General features: G+C 44.2%; 1 protein-coding gene across 2 annotated transcripts in view; it reads right to left on the reverse strand.

Annotated features, from left to right (window-relative positions):
* The window catches only part of LOC144781884 (uncharacterized), a 698,016-nt gene that overhangs the window by 586,941 nt on the left and 94,325 nt on the right, over positions 1–16,750 (reverse strand). For both annotated transcript variants that reach the window (XM_078660934.1, XM_078660935.1), the window contains exon 2: positions 3,235–3,306. In XM_078660934.1, the coding sequence (XP_078517060.1) occupies positions 3,235–3,249 (15 nt within the window). In that variant the 5' untranslated portion in view covers positions 3,250–3,306. The remainder of the gene's footprint in view (positions 1–3,234; positions 3,307–16,750) is intronic.

Raw genomic sequence — 16,750 nt, forward strand, 5'->3', positions numbered from 1 at the left:
GGCGGAGATTTCCCTGCAGGTGGGTGCAGTGAGTGACTTACATGGAGGCCTCGTGGAGTGAACCACGGACTCACCCACCTCTACATGGGGCACAGTCAGCGCACCTCTTTATGGCCGATCTGCCTTCGCGGGCACTGAGGCAAAGTGTTGCCTCATTTTCAAAGGGCCATGCTCCCAAGCAAATTAGGAAAGGCCCTCTTGAAATCACACCTGCAGTACATGTGCTCTGGCATGCTCTTTATTACACAAGTGGTCGCATGTGCAGCCTCATTCTGTTTTAACGAAATGGACCTGGGTGCAGAAAGCAGGCACTCCAGGTGTTAGTTCTTGGCTGCCCACTCCCTGGAAGTGCTAACTATTCGACTACTGCACTTCCAAGAGTGCGCATTAAAGTTAGTGAATCTTACTGATGACATTATTCCTTTGGCATCAGATCTTCTATTGCCATATATAATTTAAGAAATAACACAGCGAAGTCACTCTATAAACCGACACTCTCTCTTCTTGCTTGCATGTAGAGTGTGGAATGGCCACCATTTATCTTTAAGAGTTTTGGGTCTTTTTATTCTTACCGTTTACATGCCAATTACTCCATTGCTTAACTGTGCTTTCCATACTTCTCGACTCTCCTTCAGGCACACTCTGATTATTAGAGATAAGACCAGATCTTTTGAGTTCTTCTAAAGAGAAGGCAGGATCTCGGATCTTAAATCACTAGAATTGGTAAATTTTTTTGTTTACAGTTCCTGGGAATAGAAAAATAAAGCCTTGACCGGCAGCTTCTTGTAATACAACAATTAATAATGGTTCTGTCGGACCAAAATACACAATAATATAGTATTTCCTATTGTGTTACTTAAGACATCCGTCCCTGTAAGGGTACAAAAACAGTGGTACCTATACCAATATAGACAAAACACACTGACCACAATGAAAATTAAAGTAAAGTTTTAGTCATCTTTGTCATATACTTTCATCTTCTCTGAATTGTATTAAAACCTTAGTTTTGGTGTCCAAACAAACATAAAGCATATAGACCACATACATTTTGTGTAAGACTGATATACATTAAATATCAGTCTTGCACAAAATGTATGTGGTCTATATGCTTTATGTTTGTTTGGACAGCAAAACTAAGGTTTTAATACAATTCAGAGAAGAGGAAAGTATATGACTAAAACGTTACTTTAATTTTCATTGTGGTCAGTGTGTTTTGTCTATATTGGTATAGGTACCACTATCTTTGTACCCTTACAGGGACGGATGTCTTAAGTAACACAATAGGAAATACTATATCATTGTGTATTTCGGTCCGACAAAACCATTATTAATTGTTCTATTACCCACCCAGGTTCTGAGGGTTACAGGGTCACCCCATTACATGTAATGGGCTTCTTGTAATACAGCAAAACCTATTTAAGGGTTTGTTGAACTCCTTCAAACCTTTAGAAACTAAACTTAAAAAGAAGATATGGAGTGTCAGAGATGCTGGGACGATAATACAAGGTACTTGCATATGCTCATTAACTAGGATTTAATTCTCACATGGTGGAAGGAAATATTTACTAATATAAAGTTGATCACAAATGTAGATTTCAAGCTGGCTTCTTCTGTGCCATTAGTGAATGAACTTTAATCTGATGACATCCCAGATGCGTTTTGCAATCTTCAAGTTGCTAAAAGTTTGATTGCTAAACTAATCCTCATTCATTACTGGAAAATGTCAAAGATATTTTGTATTGATGATTGGCTTGCTGACCAGTAGCGTCTGGCATGGATCAGGGGTAGCGGGGCGGGCGGGGGTATGATAAAAAAAGAAAACTTACCTCCTCGCATCTCTCTGCGTCCTCCCTCATTGTCATCCCTCATCGTTGTCATCCCTCTGCTCCAGTCGAAAGAGAAAGCAGCCAGGCTACCATGACCAATTACAACACTGCAGTGCAGCATTGTGATTGGTAGGCACCCAGGCTCCCTGGACCAATCACAATGCTGCAATGCAGCATTGTGATTGGTCTGAGCGCCGTGAATTGGCGCTCAGATGGGGAATGGGGGCCTGGGCATGTTCTCCATGCAGGCTGTAATGCTGCCTGTATGGAGAACATGCAAAGTGTGCATGACTAATTGGTCAGCCTGAGAAGGCAGTTCAAACATTCATGTGCACTTTACAGAGTGCCATGACTCCTTCCCCTGCACTGAGAGCAGAGCAGCCCCGCTCTGCAAAGACACCGGAACAAATAAAATGATAATAACGTCCAGTTATTATCATTTAATTTTTCCTTCATTTCCATAACAACAAGCAATGGGGCGATGCTCCTCCGCCTCACCGGAGGAGCCGCCACTGTTGCTGACTTGACCACACTTGCCAATGTGCAGAAAGTCACCTATAAGTTGAGAAACGATAACTGACCTCAACTTTCTTTTGGTCTATATATATTGATATCCATGCTTAACCTTTTGTATTCTTAGTCATACTCTTGCTAATAAGCGTCTTTGTTATAAGTTATTATTGCTAAACCTTGTGTTTGAGTTTAATTCAAATTTTATATGCAAATTAATTGTCATGTTTTGGAGTTCTTATTTATTACTAGTTTCATTTGCACTCATTGTTTGAGCATTTTGTTATGTTACATTTCTTCTGAAATAACTTAATTAAAAACTGGTAAAACCAAATAGAAGGCAAGGGACATATGTGGAGCTCTGACGTCTTGTGGTCATCATTCAGACAAGTGGAGCAATCACTGGCAGCAAATGTTTAAATCCAATTAATCAATCAAAGACCGAGGGGCAACGTTTGTAAGTCAGCCTTGATCATTTACTTCTCCCACTAAAACTGTATTCCCATTCCAGTCAAAAGTATACTAAAAAGTCTAATCTTAGAGTTCAGTCATATAAGTTGACCCATCCATAAATAAGATAATCACAACATTTGTGAGGAAATAACGTTCCCTCCATAGCGAAGCCAACAATTGAAAGAGCAGGATAAAGAACCCCCTGTCAACTGTTATGATTGATCTCTTCATGAAAAAAGCTAATAACTGATAGGGCAATGAGCTTTGTTCCAATGAGGAGAATCTCCTCCAGCTGAGAGGATGATTGTTGGATACAAACAAGTTGGAAGCAGTTTTGATGATACCTATTAAGCCCTGAGGTGCCTAGAAAAATTGATTAGCACTGCTCAAGTCTGACAATTCCTTTCTTTGCTCAATGCCTGCTCAAACACATCTTGATTCTCACCTGACGGTTAGGCATCCTATTGCCAGGGTGTTCAATCTCTAAATGGTCAGACTTGAATACTTGCTGCTTGAGCTGCAAAAAACCGGTTAAAAGTTAGTTAGATCAATGTGTTCTTACCTCTGTAAATACAACACAAATAAGTAAGACGACTGCAACAAAAAACAATGATAATGAAGTTAAATATTTCACAATGTGGACAAAAAGAGGCAGTACATTGCATAGCCCAGTACATGAACCTGTGTTCAGCTTCTATAGCATTAAACAGAATGAACAGAACCAGTCACATATTCATCTGCACAGCAGGGTCATTTGATGAGACCTTGAGATCCTGGTGCCCCTTCTGCCTGATGAAACCCCAAAGTACCTGTGACGACTTGATATTCAATAGAATCGCACTATGTCAGGGATTTCCATCCTACAACGCTGAAGTGCCTATTATGGTTTAGTGCACAGGGAAACCATGAGCACATTTGCAACTGCCCCATTAGCAAAAGTGCCACTGGAAGTTGACGCTAAATCCAGATCGAAACAGCAGCCTAAGGGTACCTTGATCTTGCTTGAAATCACTGATACTATCTGGGGCAGACCCTTCACTTTGTTTGGGTGGTGGTTTTATTATTGGGTCAGAGAAAGATTCACCCAACCTAAATGAAGTACATGAAGCACAACCTCCCCTTCACCTGTTTGTCCGTCACGCTGCCTTCACAGCCAGTTCTGCACAAGACATGTAGACTTGCAATGCAGCAGAATCAGCTGGGCCAGAGCAGAGTCACTGTGAGCACTACAAGTGGGTCCTACCAGATTGCACACAACCAGTTGCTACACTTGCCCCATCCCAGCCAGCAGAAGATGGCCTTACCCACCAAACACTAAGACTAAGGTACAGTGCAAGAGTGTGGCATTGGTAGAGCAGTGAACTTGGGACAATTCATGTGCCATCAAGGACCTAGCCATAACTAACTTTGAGAGGGGCAGACTGGGAACCCAGAGAGGTGTAAGGGGCCAGTACCCACTGTTTTATACCAGGAGGGCAACTGGCCCCAATTTGCACTGCCTGCATTTTAGCATACATATCTTGACTTTGCAACAGCCTAAGCTACTACTGGCTGCCTCCCTCACACAGTGATTGTTTTATTGTACATCATACTCCCCCCCTCGATTTTGTACGTACATTATTGCACTGTGCAGAAATTGAAGTACTTTTTCCTCTTACATTAAAGCACTGACTGGACAATGATTTATTGACAACTATTGTAAGTCTCATTGAGTTCTGAGTTTCTGCCCCCCCCCCCCCCGCCCCCCAACCTCGGCCCTGAGTAAGCCTCGGACAGATCTACTTTACTACCCTTCGGGTCAGGGGGTGTACTTGGTGCTCAGTTTTGAGATCAACAATAAGGGACATCAGTGGTAAATGGGTCACACTGTTACAATCTGAAGCCAGTAACCCATCTGCCCTGGGGCGTGTGAAACCTTCCCACATAAAGATTGTATTCCAGTGTTGCTTATATTGTTATTTTTAATTTTTCTGTGCCTGCCTTCCTGCCCTCAACATTTGGCAAATGTGCTGAAGAGTTCAGAGCTTGTACTGATCAAAGTTAAGTCACATCAGCACTACTTAACTGCCTCCTTTGAGAGTAACCAAAGTGCGCCCCCTGCTGACGAACTTCCTTTTATCATCAGACCCTTCAGTCATGGGGACTCTAGCGAAATCCATATATCACCAGTCAAACACAAAAGAGTCCGACATGGAGCTTTAGAGTTCAGGTCTGCGGTGCTTTCCTGATGGCTATTTGCCAAGATCTTGTGCCTTCAGAATACTTCATCTGAACAAGAGCTGTTGGCCCTTTCATAAGGTACCTAAATAATTGTAATGTAATGGTAGCTGTGGGAAGAGCATTACCAGCAGCCCTTGTATTAAAATATATGAGGTGAAGATAAGGAACAACATTATTACTACTACTATGAAAGTCCAAGATTTGAAGGTAGGACGATCTCCTGTGTTAGTCACCTTGTCAGTCAGTCAAATGAAACAAGTAGCTGCAGCATGCCCTCAGACAGTCAGGGAGGAAAAACTCAGAGACAGAAACTAACTTCCAGAAATTTGCCCACAGCTACTGCGCACAAATATTCCAAAGAGTACAAGAGGAATTGGCTAGTAATAGCAACAAAAGGAATAACAGGATGAAAACCTACTGCTACCCTGGAGTCTTGCGACACACCGAGTGATGTTCCAGCAGGCTTAAACACTGAGCCATAATAACCAATAAAAGGAATTAGAAACCACAAGAAGTGATGTATTCATGTTCAACTGGGCTAATTTCATGAGGACAAATGAGACAGTGGCCTTGATGGATTGGGCTGAAGACTAGGCCGTCCTGTTTCATCATGGAGCCATCACTTACTGCTTCTCGCGCCCGAGAAATGTCTGCATCCCTAGGCCAGCCCTGCCCCAACAATGCCTCACAGAGGGGGAGGAGACAAACTGCAACACCAAATGTCTGCGCCAGGCGAGTGTCTCAGCAATGAACAGCAAGTAACTGCCAACAATGTGTGGAATTCGAGCAATTTGCTTTCGTGTATTTATGATATTTTACACATAATTGCCCAAAATGTAAATCTGACCCTTTGAACTTAATTGTAGCCCAAAATGTTTGGACGTATTTCATGCTAAAGAACAGCAACAAAAGAACAATTGCTGCGAACAACAGTTGCTTCCAATATGATCAATCTCATTATTTCTTTGTTACATTTTTTTACATTACATCACCTGGATTAATTTCAGGAATTTGACATAATACAAAGGAGTAAAGCAAAATTCCCCAAATTACATCAGCGTAATTTCAATCTTACCCAGGCCTATAAACTACCCTATACATATGAAAATAATCTTCTTCATCATTCATCTCAGTAGCAGACACTACTTCTATCCAGTACCTATGGGGAGGAACTGCTTAAGAATCTATCTACTTCAATAGCAACGTGCACCTACCCCGATATCTATAAGCACAATGTGGGGAATTCCTATCTCCCGACGCCCGAGACATCTAGATTTCTCAGGAGGGCAAGAGGTTTTAATTTGCATTTTGTCCAAAGGACAAGTAGACAGATTTATGGTAATACGATACACAGCTGTTCAATCCTGTAGGTCACAGCCAGTAAATAAATTGCTCTGAGCAGTTTATTGGCTGTGAAAGGGGCAATGCAAAAGCTGGGGCCTGCACTTTAATTTCCCCAGAGCAGAACAACAAAATGATAAAGCAGAGCTCAAAGTAGGAGCCAGCTCGATAAGCTCATTTGGCTTCCAAGCTCTCCCCTGGTCCTTTTATTTTCTTCAAGCATGAGACACACATCGAGCTTCTGCAGCTCCAGTATACTCACAGCAATGGCATGTAAGAGGCTGCTTTTTCTGCCTCTTGGCCCCTTGCTCTGACTTGAACTGTATGACCCCTCCCTGCCTTGTAGTCTCGGCTCCACTCCTGGGCCTCATAGGGGCTCCAATATCCCTGCTCATCTTCAACTCACTTTGAATTCCCTTCTCATGCACCCCCTCCTTGGCACTTCGCGTTTCCTGTACACCTTATGTTACACCAGGTGCCTGAACCTGCTAACCCCACTCCACCACCCTCCGCCTAACCCCACCCCACCACCCTCCGCCGCCCTCTCTGACCCACTCCCCTTGGCCTCTCATATCTTACGTCGTCGAGGGCTCACATTAAAGCTCATTAGTTTCCCCTTGGGCTTTCATGTAGGCTTAAGGCCACCCGTAATTCTGTCCTTGCACTAGGCCTCTCATCTCACTTTGTGCCTGCACCAGGGGCATTGTGAACACACCGCTGTAGCAACTACAGCAGCTGTGGAGTTTTTGATGGGCCTCTTCAGTCTGCAGGTCCGCAGACAAAGGACCATAATATACTTGAAAGGGTGGGTGGGAGAGTGAGTGAAAGGGTGGATGAATAGATGCATGGATGAAAAGTGAAAGGGTGGATGGATAGATGCATGTATGAATAAGTGAAATGGTGGATGTACAGATGCATGGATGAATATGTGCAAGAGTGGATGATAGATGCATAAATTAATGAGTGAAAGGGTGAATGGATAGATGCATGGATGAATGAGTGAAAGGCTGGATGTATAGTTGGATGAATGAGTGGAGTGAAAGGGTGGATATTTAGATGCATAAATGAATGAATTAGTGAAAGGGTGGATGGATAGGTGCATGGATGAATGAGTGGATATATGCATGCATGAATAAGTGAATGGGTGGATGTATAAATGCATGGATGAATACGTGCAAGAGTGGATGATCGATGCATAAATTAATGAGTGAAAGGGTAAATGGATAGATGCATGGATGAATGAGTGAAAAGCTAGATGGATAGATGGATGAATGAGTGGAATGAAAGTGTAGATGCATGGATGAATGAGTGGATGGATGTAAGGATGGATGTGTCAAAGAATGGTAGGATAAGTGCAAGGGTGAATGAAGGGATGGGTGAGTGGATGGATAAGTTGAAAGTGGATTGATGAGTGAAAGGATGGACGGCTTATTGAAAGGGTGGATTAATGGGCGAGAGAGTAGATGAATAGATGGCTGAGTGGGTGGGGATGGCTGGGTGGAAGGGTTGATGGATGGCTGGGTGGACAGTTGAGTGTAAAGGTGGATGGAGGGATTAGTGAAAGGGTGGATGGATATATGATCGAAACGGAAGGTGGACAGGTGAAAGGGTGGATGGACAAGCGAAAGCATAAATAGAGGAAGTGAAAGGGTAGGTGGATAGATGAGTGAAAAGGAGGATGGATGGGGTGGACGGATGGATGAGTGAAAGGATGAATGGAGGGAGGAGTGAAAGGATGAATGGAGGGAGGAGTGAAAGGGTGGATGAATAGGAGTGAAAGGAGGATGTGTGGGGTGAAAGGATGGATGAGCAAAAGGATTGATGAGCAAAAGGATGGATGGATGAGCAAAAGGATGGATGGATGAGCAAAAGGATGGATGGATGAGCAAAAGGATGGATGAGCAAAAGGATGGATGAGCAAAAGGAAGGCGGGATGGATCACAGTTAGATCGATAGGTTTGGAGATGGCAGGATAGGTTTGAACAGGGGCTTCCTGAACGCCCCGCTTTAGTAGCTACAGTAGAGGTGGAGCTCTTGATGGGCCTCTTCCTTCTGCAGCTCAGCAGACAAAGATTAGTAATTAATGTGAAAAGATGAATGGATGTGTGGGTGAAAGGATGAGTGAGTGGAAGTGTAGCTGGCTAGATGGATGGATGGATGGATAATTGAGTGACCGGGATGGTTGAGTGACGGGGTTGGTGGATGGACAAAGGATGTTATAATGAAGGAAAGGGTGAATGACTGGATGGGTTACAGGGTGTAAGGATTAGAGAGCGAAAGGATGGATGAATGTAAAGGATAAATGGATGGATGAGTGGAAGGATGGATTGATGGATGGGTCGAAGGGTGGGTGAAAGGATGAGTGAAAGGGAGGGCTTATAGATGAGTGAAAGGGAGGGTCTATGGATGAGCAAAAGGATGGATGGATGGTTCAAATGGATAGGTTTGGAGATGGATGGGTAGGTTTGGATATGGATGAGCAGATGGACTGACGGATGAACAGATGGATGAACCGATTGGTGAAAGGATAATGGATAAAAGAATGAATGGGTGACAATATAAAGGTGAAATGCAAGATATCAGTGGGTGATAGGATGAATGGATAGATGCTTAGATGGAAGAGACAAGAGAGCTATTCTGGCGAAGATTCCAATGACTTTTTTCGCTTGCTTGGTGTCATAAGAACTTTGGATCAACGTGGGGGGTATTTAAATTTCCTGGTTACTCACTTGGCCAACACTATGCTCCTTTCCCTACCTTGGGATTATCAGGTAGGCGTGGTGCTGTATGCCAGCGCGTTCATACTAGACTGCTAGTATTTGGTCTCATAAAGGCACATTGCCATAGAAATTCCTGGCACTGAACAAAACTACTTTGTAAAAGAGCAGAATGCTGTGACACACAATGAAGCCAGCTCACAGATAGGAAGAGATAGCATTTTAATAAAAACAAAAGGTCTTGGTTAACTCAGATTTAATTAGGCGCTCAAATGTGAAAGTCACAGAAGTGCACCCATGATATATGTTCTTGTATTAATGCAGATTTATGTTTTTCATGTATTCAAATGAATTTCCTTAAGTAGAACAGGAAACCGTAGTCCTAGAAAATATTTGTGAATTGCATCTTAGCATGAGCAAATATGAATATGCCCCAGCGGAAATTTGTTGAGTGTTTACAAGTTCACTTTTTCTCCAACCACATTTTTCCCAGCCCTGGAAGAAACTTTACTTCTGCCATTGTCAGGGATAAATCGCCGACCTTTCTCAGTATGGGAAAAGATTAAAGAAGAGCTGGTGACAAATTCAAATCCTTCTATAGTATTAGCCTGACATAACCAGAGAGGCTATTATCAGAGCTCTTCCATAAAGAGATTGCAGCCATTATTTGACAGCGCACTACATGGCACAAAAGGGACAAGTGGATTTTGTTACGGGACAAGTAGATTTATGAAGCTACTTGTCCCATGGACAAGTACATATTTTAATAAATTCCACACCCCTGCGTGACATACCCAAATTTCTATAAAGTTCGATGTATAAGCAATGTTCTCCTAGCTATGGGCACGCAACTTCCACAATAATGTATGTGTGTTCGAATTGTAAAGCGAATAGAAAGCAAATTAAGTTGCATTTTTTAAAATTAAATATTACTTAGATATGAATTGCTTAGCTTAATAGTGCAAATCTTGTAATTGTACAGTAGTATAAAGTTAATGAAGCAGTACAAATAATAGTATTAGTAGAAATGTGTTTTTTTAAAACATTTTTTAAAAGTATTTCTTAACGTCAGTTTGAAATGTTAATAAGCTTGGAAGTTGAGAGCTCTGTAGTTGAATTTGTAAGGTATTAAGTCTTTAAGGTAGAGCGTGGTTGCTGTGAGAGTGTTGATAGGTTGCTCTTTTTAGTCTACTGTAAAGTTCATTGCTTGATGCCAGTCACTTTGTGAGATGTTAAGGGAATGTTAGTCATGGTACAGCACACAAGGTTAGGAAGTGCTGCAGGAAGTAGGTCAGCAAGGTAAATACATCAAAGAACACACAGTTGTAAGATATGTCACACCTAAAGTCCAGTAAAAGGACTACTTAATGCCCCATTACAAAAACTAAAAGGAACACAAATGAGATAATGTAACCAGCCATTGAATGCCATAGATTTGACTGACAGCCCATCCTAGCAAAAGCAAAGAAAGAAAAATATATATGTGAGCCAACAGCTGAAGGGTGCTAGCCTAAAGTCATCTCCTCTCTTGCTGCATTTCTATTCAAAACCACAACTGTCCCTAGAAAGATTAGAGATAGGAAACCAAAAAAATGAATATAGACTCAATCGGTACTATATTAAGTGGCCATGTCCAACCGGACAGAGGTCTAATATTTACTTATAAGCAATTAAAAGAGTGGTTAAACAGTAATCCATAAAGTGGGACACAAGCCTGTGTCCTACTCAACCAATAGAATACAAGACAAAACAACACAACAGGGGGCTCAGGCAAAGCTCGTGGTTTGTTACATAAGAACAGTTCACAGTGTCAAAGAACAAATCGCGAAGAACACCTTTACATTATCCAAATGCAGATTTTTAAACGTATAAGGTGTTTTATAGTGTTGATGGCATTTCGATCCATTGGGGTAATGTACGGATCATCATCAGGACATTCATTATATGCCTGTTGAATAGAGGCAACCTTTGGCCGTGGGGGGTTACCCACAAGGCCTGGTGGGCCCTCTGCTGACAACCACACACTGCACTTGGCCTTCCCTATGTATGACAGTTGCGCATAGTAGGGTGTAAAGAGGTAGTGATCTCTGTACTAAGACCTTTGTCTAGAATGATGACTGTGCATAGTATGGTGTGTGGAGAGACTGTCCTCTGCATTGAAACCACTCTCTCAGATGGTGGGTGGGCATGATAGGGTGGGCATGGTAGGGTGTATAGAGCGACTGCCCTCTCCAATGACACCCGTTTCTGGGCTGACGGGTGTGCGTAGAAGGGTGTGAGGAGATACTGGCTTCTCCACTGTGACAGCTATGCAGTGTTGAAGGTGTGCGTTGTATGGTGTAGAGAGGGAGGCCTTTACATGAGACCTTTCTCTTGAATGATGGGTGTTTATAGTAGAGTGTGGAAAGGAACTGACCTCTCCACTGAGACCCCCCTTTTGGATGAACAGTGTGCATTGTAGGGTGTGTGGAGGGACTAGCCTCTATGCTGAAATCTCTCTCTTGGACAACTGAAGTGCATACTAGAGTTTGGGGAGCAACTGCCCCTTGACTCGGACTGTTCTCTTGATGATGCACATTCATTGTAGGGTGTGTGGAGAGACTGGCCTCTCCGCTAAGACCTCACCCCAAGATTACAGGTGTGCATAGTAGGATGTACAGAGGGATTATAAGTGAGACCTCTCTCTTGGATGACTGGTATGCATAGCAGGCTGTAGGGAAGGACTACCCTCTATGCTGAGGCCGCCCTATCTTGGATAAATGATTTATGTAGTACACTATAGGGAGGGACTGGCCTCTACGCTGAAACCTCTCTCTTGGATGACATAAGTGCATAATAGGGTTTGAGGAGGGACTGGCCCCTCCACTGAGACCGTGGTCTCGAATGACAAGTGTACATAGTAGAGTGTAGAGAGGGACTGCCTCGCCTTTCAGTCCTCTCTCCTGGATGACAAGTGTGTGTAGCTGAGTATATGGAAGGACTGGCCTATCCAATGAGACCTCTCTCCAATATTACAGCTGTCCCTATTAGGGTTTGAGGAGGAACTTGCCTTTCTGCTGACATCCCTCTATTGTATGATGACTATAAATAGTAGAGTGTGGGGACAGTCTTAATGCTCTACTCAGAACTCTTACCAACCCAATATGCGTGAATAGTAGTTTCTGATAAACACCCTCTCCACTAACACTCCTTCCTACAGTGTGTATACCAGAGGGCATTCAAAGAACACCTACTCCTTTCTATTTTTCACGATCCCGCCAGTCTCAAGAGAGCAGAACATTTGTTAAAAAACAAATTAACATTCTATTCTTTAAAGTACTTATGTCTTACACACCTCTCAGTGATAAGTGGCACAATATCCATTTCTTCTAGTAGAATGTATTGACAGCGCACCTACTCCTTTTTACAATTCACAATCCCTCAAGATTGCACTTAAAAAACCCAATATACTTTATTTTTATCACTGTAGTTCTACTTTAGAAACCTACTCTCCAAATCTAGGGAGGACAGGGTGCCTTTCTGCAGCCCCTTTATAAAGCTTTTTTTACTTCATTCTCACAACTCCTGCAATTTTTCACAGTAAACAGTAATGGCAGCCATTTCATTTCCATACCTCCAACAACCAGCCTATCAGAGTGCTCACTCTTGTAGGACTCGCAGGAGGCTATCACTTCTGCAAGAGCATGAAGGCTCAAGGGAAAAAACATCACAGGGCTCAGTATTTTAAGTTGTGCACCCTACTACCTACATGTATAATTATTTGTGACCCTGACTTTCTCGAAAACTTCTCAACGGATTTACATCAAATCAGAAATACAACAATGAGCGGTTCAAGATCTAGCTTTTTGACCAGTTTGGTGCAATTCCATTCAGCAATTTTTGCAGTAGCCTTATCTAAAGAAGTCAATGGATAATCCTTGTGGATTTAGCATTTTAGGACCCCCCCCTTTTTCTCGACTCCTGCTTGATGGATCGACCCAAAACTTTCCATGAAGGAGATGAGGTGGATGAGCTTTTAATTTGTAAAGTTTTGAGAAGATTCATCACACAGGGCCAAAGTTATTAGCAAACTAAAAATGATCTTTCCACTGAAAAGCAGACCTAATTATAACTACCTATTGCGACTGCCACTAGATTATAAGATTATATATATGCATGTCAGCAGCTCCCCTTGTGGAAAAGCAATGCCATCTCCTGCAGGAGGCGGGGAGCCGGCGGGACCGTGGAGGCATTGGGGCTCCCCCCACAGTCCCCAATGGAGCGGCCAGGCCCCGGGGATAGGGTACCTGGGGCCAGAAGTGGGCCGGGAGGGGGGCCATGCAGCCCCCTCCCTCTGACCCAGGAGGGGAGGCCACGCAGCCCCCCTCCCTCAATAAAATTTGGTACTTTTTTTTTTTTTTTTTTTTAAAGGAGGCACAGCCCCGGGGATTTCCTGGGGCTAATAGAGGCCTCAAGAGTGGGCCACGCAGCCCCCTCCTTAACAAATATTTTTTTAAATAAATAAATAAATATGTGGTCATGCCCCGGGGGATGGGATCCACGGGGCCGAAATTGGCCTTGGGAGGGGCAGCCGCACAGCCCTTTCCCGTTCATTTTTTTATTTAAAAAAAATAGGGGTCAGGACCTCGGGGATGGGGTCACCAGGGCCCTGAAAATGAGAAACAATTCTAAAAAAAGGCGGCATCACGCCGGAGGCCCCACCCCCTCCCTGCAGCACTCTGCAAATCTACCCCCTGGCGAGTTGTAAGTTGGCGAATTAATTCCCCTTGAATACTAAGGGTCCCTGGGGGCCAACTAGCCCGCCAGGTACCTCCAAGTATGCGCAAGGGAGCTGTGTTGCAGAGAGGTGGTCCAAGGCCACGCCCCCTTTTTACACCACTCTGCAACGCAGCTCTGTGGCACTTCCTGGAGGTAGCTGGTGGGCTAGTTGGCCCCCAGGGACCCTCAGGACTCAAGAGGACTCAATGCCCCAACTAACAATGCGCCAGGGGGCGTGCTTGCACTGTGGTGCAGGGAGGGGGCAGGGCCTGATGTGACAAGTGTGCAAATGCACCCTGTGGCGCATTTTAAGTTAGGGGATTAAGTCCCCTTCAATCCTGAGGGTCCCCGGGGGCCAACTAGCCCTCCAGGTATCTCCAGTAAGTGCCACAGACCTGCACTGCAGAGAGGTGGTTCGAGGCCCCGCCCCCTTTTACACCTCTTTGCAATGCAGCTCTGTTGGGCTTACTGGAGGTACCTGATGGGCTAGTTGGCCCCTAGGGACCCTCAAGATTCAAGGGGACCTAATCCCCCAAGTTACAATGCAGTAGGGGGTGCGTTTGCAAAGTGGTGCAGGGAGGGGGCTGACCCTGATATAACAAGTGTGCAAACCACTCCCTGACGCATTGTAAATTGGGGATTAAGTCCTCTTCAATCCTGAAGGTCCCTGGGTGCCAACTAGCCCACCAGGTACCTCCAGTAAGCACCACAGAGCTGCGTTGCAGAGAGGTGGACAGAGGCCATGCCCCTTTTTTACGCCTCTCTGCAAATGCGGCTTCTGGCACACTGCTGGTGGGGCGATGAGGTCCTCTTGTGTCCTGAGGACATCAGGACACAAGTGGACTTTATCCTCCGAGCAACAGTGCGCCAGAAGCCACGTTTGCAGCGTGGTGTGAAAAAGGAGCATGGCCTCGGACCACCTCTCTACAATCCAGCTGTGTGGTGCTTACTGGAGGTATCTGGTGGGCTAGTTGGCCACCAGGGACCCTCAGTATTCAAGGGGACTTACTCCCCCAACTTAGAATGCACCAGGGGGCACGTTTGCAGAGTGGTGGAGAAAGGGGGAGTGCCCTGTGTCCCCCTCTCATCAATCCCACTGTGTGGGGCTTACTGGAGGTAAAAGGTAGGGTCGTTGGCCCCTAAAAGACCCCCAGCAGCGAAGGGGACTTCAATCCCCATCTAAGAGCTTGCCAGGGAGCGCGTTTGTAGGGTGGTGGGAAGAGGGGGCGTGGCCTGCTCTTCGAACTTAGCAATGCTGCTGTGGGGGACTTACTGGAGGTAATAGGAGGGGTAGTTGGCCCCAAGGATATCCTTGGGGGCCAACTACCCCTCTTGTTACCTCCAGTAAGTCCTGCACAGTGGGATTGCTAAGACTTCTTCAGAGACCATGCCCCCCTTTCTCCACCATTCTGCAAATGCGCCTCCTGGCAGACTACGGGATGGGGGATGAAGTCTAGTTTACTCCTGAGGGACTTTGGGGGCCAAGAAGCCCTACTGGTACCTCCTGGAGGCCCTACACAAAGGAATTCCTGAGCGCTGGTCAGAGACCACTCTGCAAACATGACTACTAGTTAAAAAAGTGTTTGCAATGTAATAGGTTTCGCATTTGTGAGAATTGGAGCTATTGGCGTTGTAAATGAAAACATTTTTTACTAATGTTTTTTGGAGTGGAGTGGATGTACGTTGTGTGTAGTGGAATTATGTGATAAGTTGTGCAGTGAAATTATGTGGATAGAAAGTATGTGGTATTTATTGTATAGGAATTATGTAGAGTGGGATTATGTGTTATGGAGAGTAATTATGTGGTATGGTAGTCTGTGTTGTGGAGTGGTAACCTCAGGTTTAGTCTTTCTCATTTCTATAGTAGCTCAACTATGAACTCAGTGAGACAAAAAAAGGTGGATTCACTGAGGACCACTTGTGGACCTATTTAGAGATTTGAGCAGGGCCACTGAAATAAAGACTGTTTGGCTGCACCGACTTTCGCACAATTATACATTTTCTGCATTAGCCACATAATGCATCATCTGCACCCTAATCGACAGATTTGAACAAATAAAGCCTCATTTCTAGTTGAAACAGGTCAAACTTTACCAAAAATGCAGCGACAAGTGTTACAGCGTGGTGGAAGGCCCTTTGCAAACCTAGAATGGTTATCTGTTACTTATTGCTAAATGTGGGTGTTAAATTGGTACTAATGATGAGCAAGCCACTCTTGCTTCCCTCTGCACCTCTCTTACCTCTTTCTGCATTTCTGTTGCTTCTTTCTGCAAGTTTTTCTTTTTCTGCACTTCTCTTGACCTCATTCTGAAAACCTTTTGTACTTTCTGCACCTCTCTTCCTTCGTTCTGCTCATCTGTTGCCGCTTTCTGCACCTCATTTGTTTCTTTCTGCACCTCTGTTGTCTCTTTCTGCACTTGTCTTCCCTCTTTCTGTACCTTTCCTGCCTGTTTTTGCATCTCACTTGCATCTTTCTGCATTTTTCTTGCTTCTTTCTACACCTCTGTTGCTTTTATCAGCAATTATCTTGCCTCTTTGTGCACTTCTCTTGCCTGTTTCTGCACCTCTCTTGCCTCTTTTTGCACATCTGTTGCTTCTTTCTGCACTTCTCATGCTTCTTTCTGCACTCCTGTTGCTTCATTCTGCACTTTCCATGCTTCTTTCTGCACCTGTCTTGCTTCTTTCTGAACCCGTGTTCGTTTTCTGTACCTCTTTTTTCTCTTTCTGCACTTTCTTGCCTTTTTCTGCACCTCTCTTACTTCTTTCTGCACATCTGTTGCCTCTTTCTGCACCTCATTTGCTTCTTTCGGCACCCCTGTTGTCTCTTTCTGCACTTGTCTTTCTTCTTTCTGTACCTTTCCTGCCTGTTTTTGCATCTCACTTGCCTCTTTCTGAACTTTTCCATGTTTCTTTCTACACCTCTGT

This window comes from Lissotriton helveticus, chromosome 9 (assembly GCF_964261635.1).
Source record: "Lissotriton helveticus chromosome 9, aLisHel1.1, whole genome shotgun sequence".
Taxonomy (NCBI): Eukaryota; Metazoa; Chordata; class Amphibia; order Caudata; family Salamandridae; genus Lissotriton; species Lissotriton helveticus.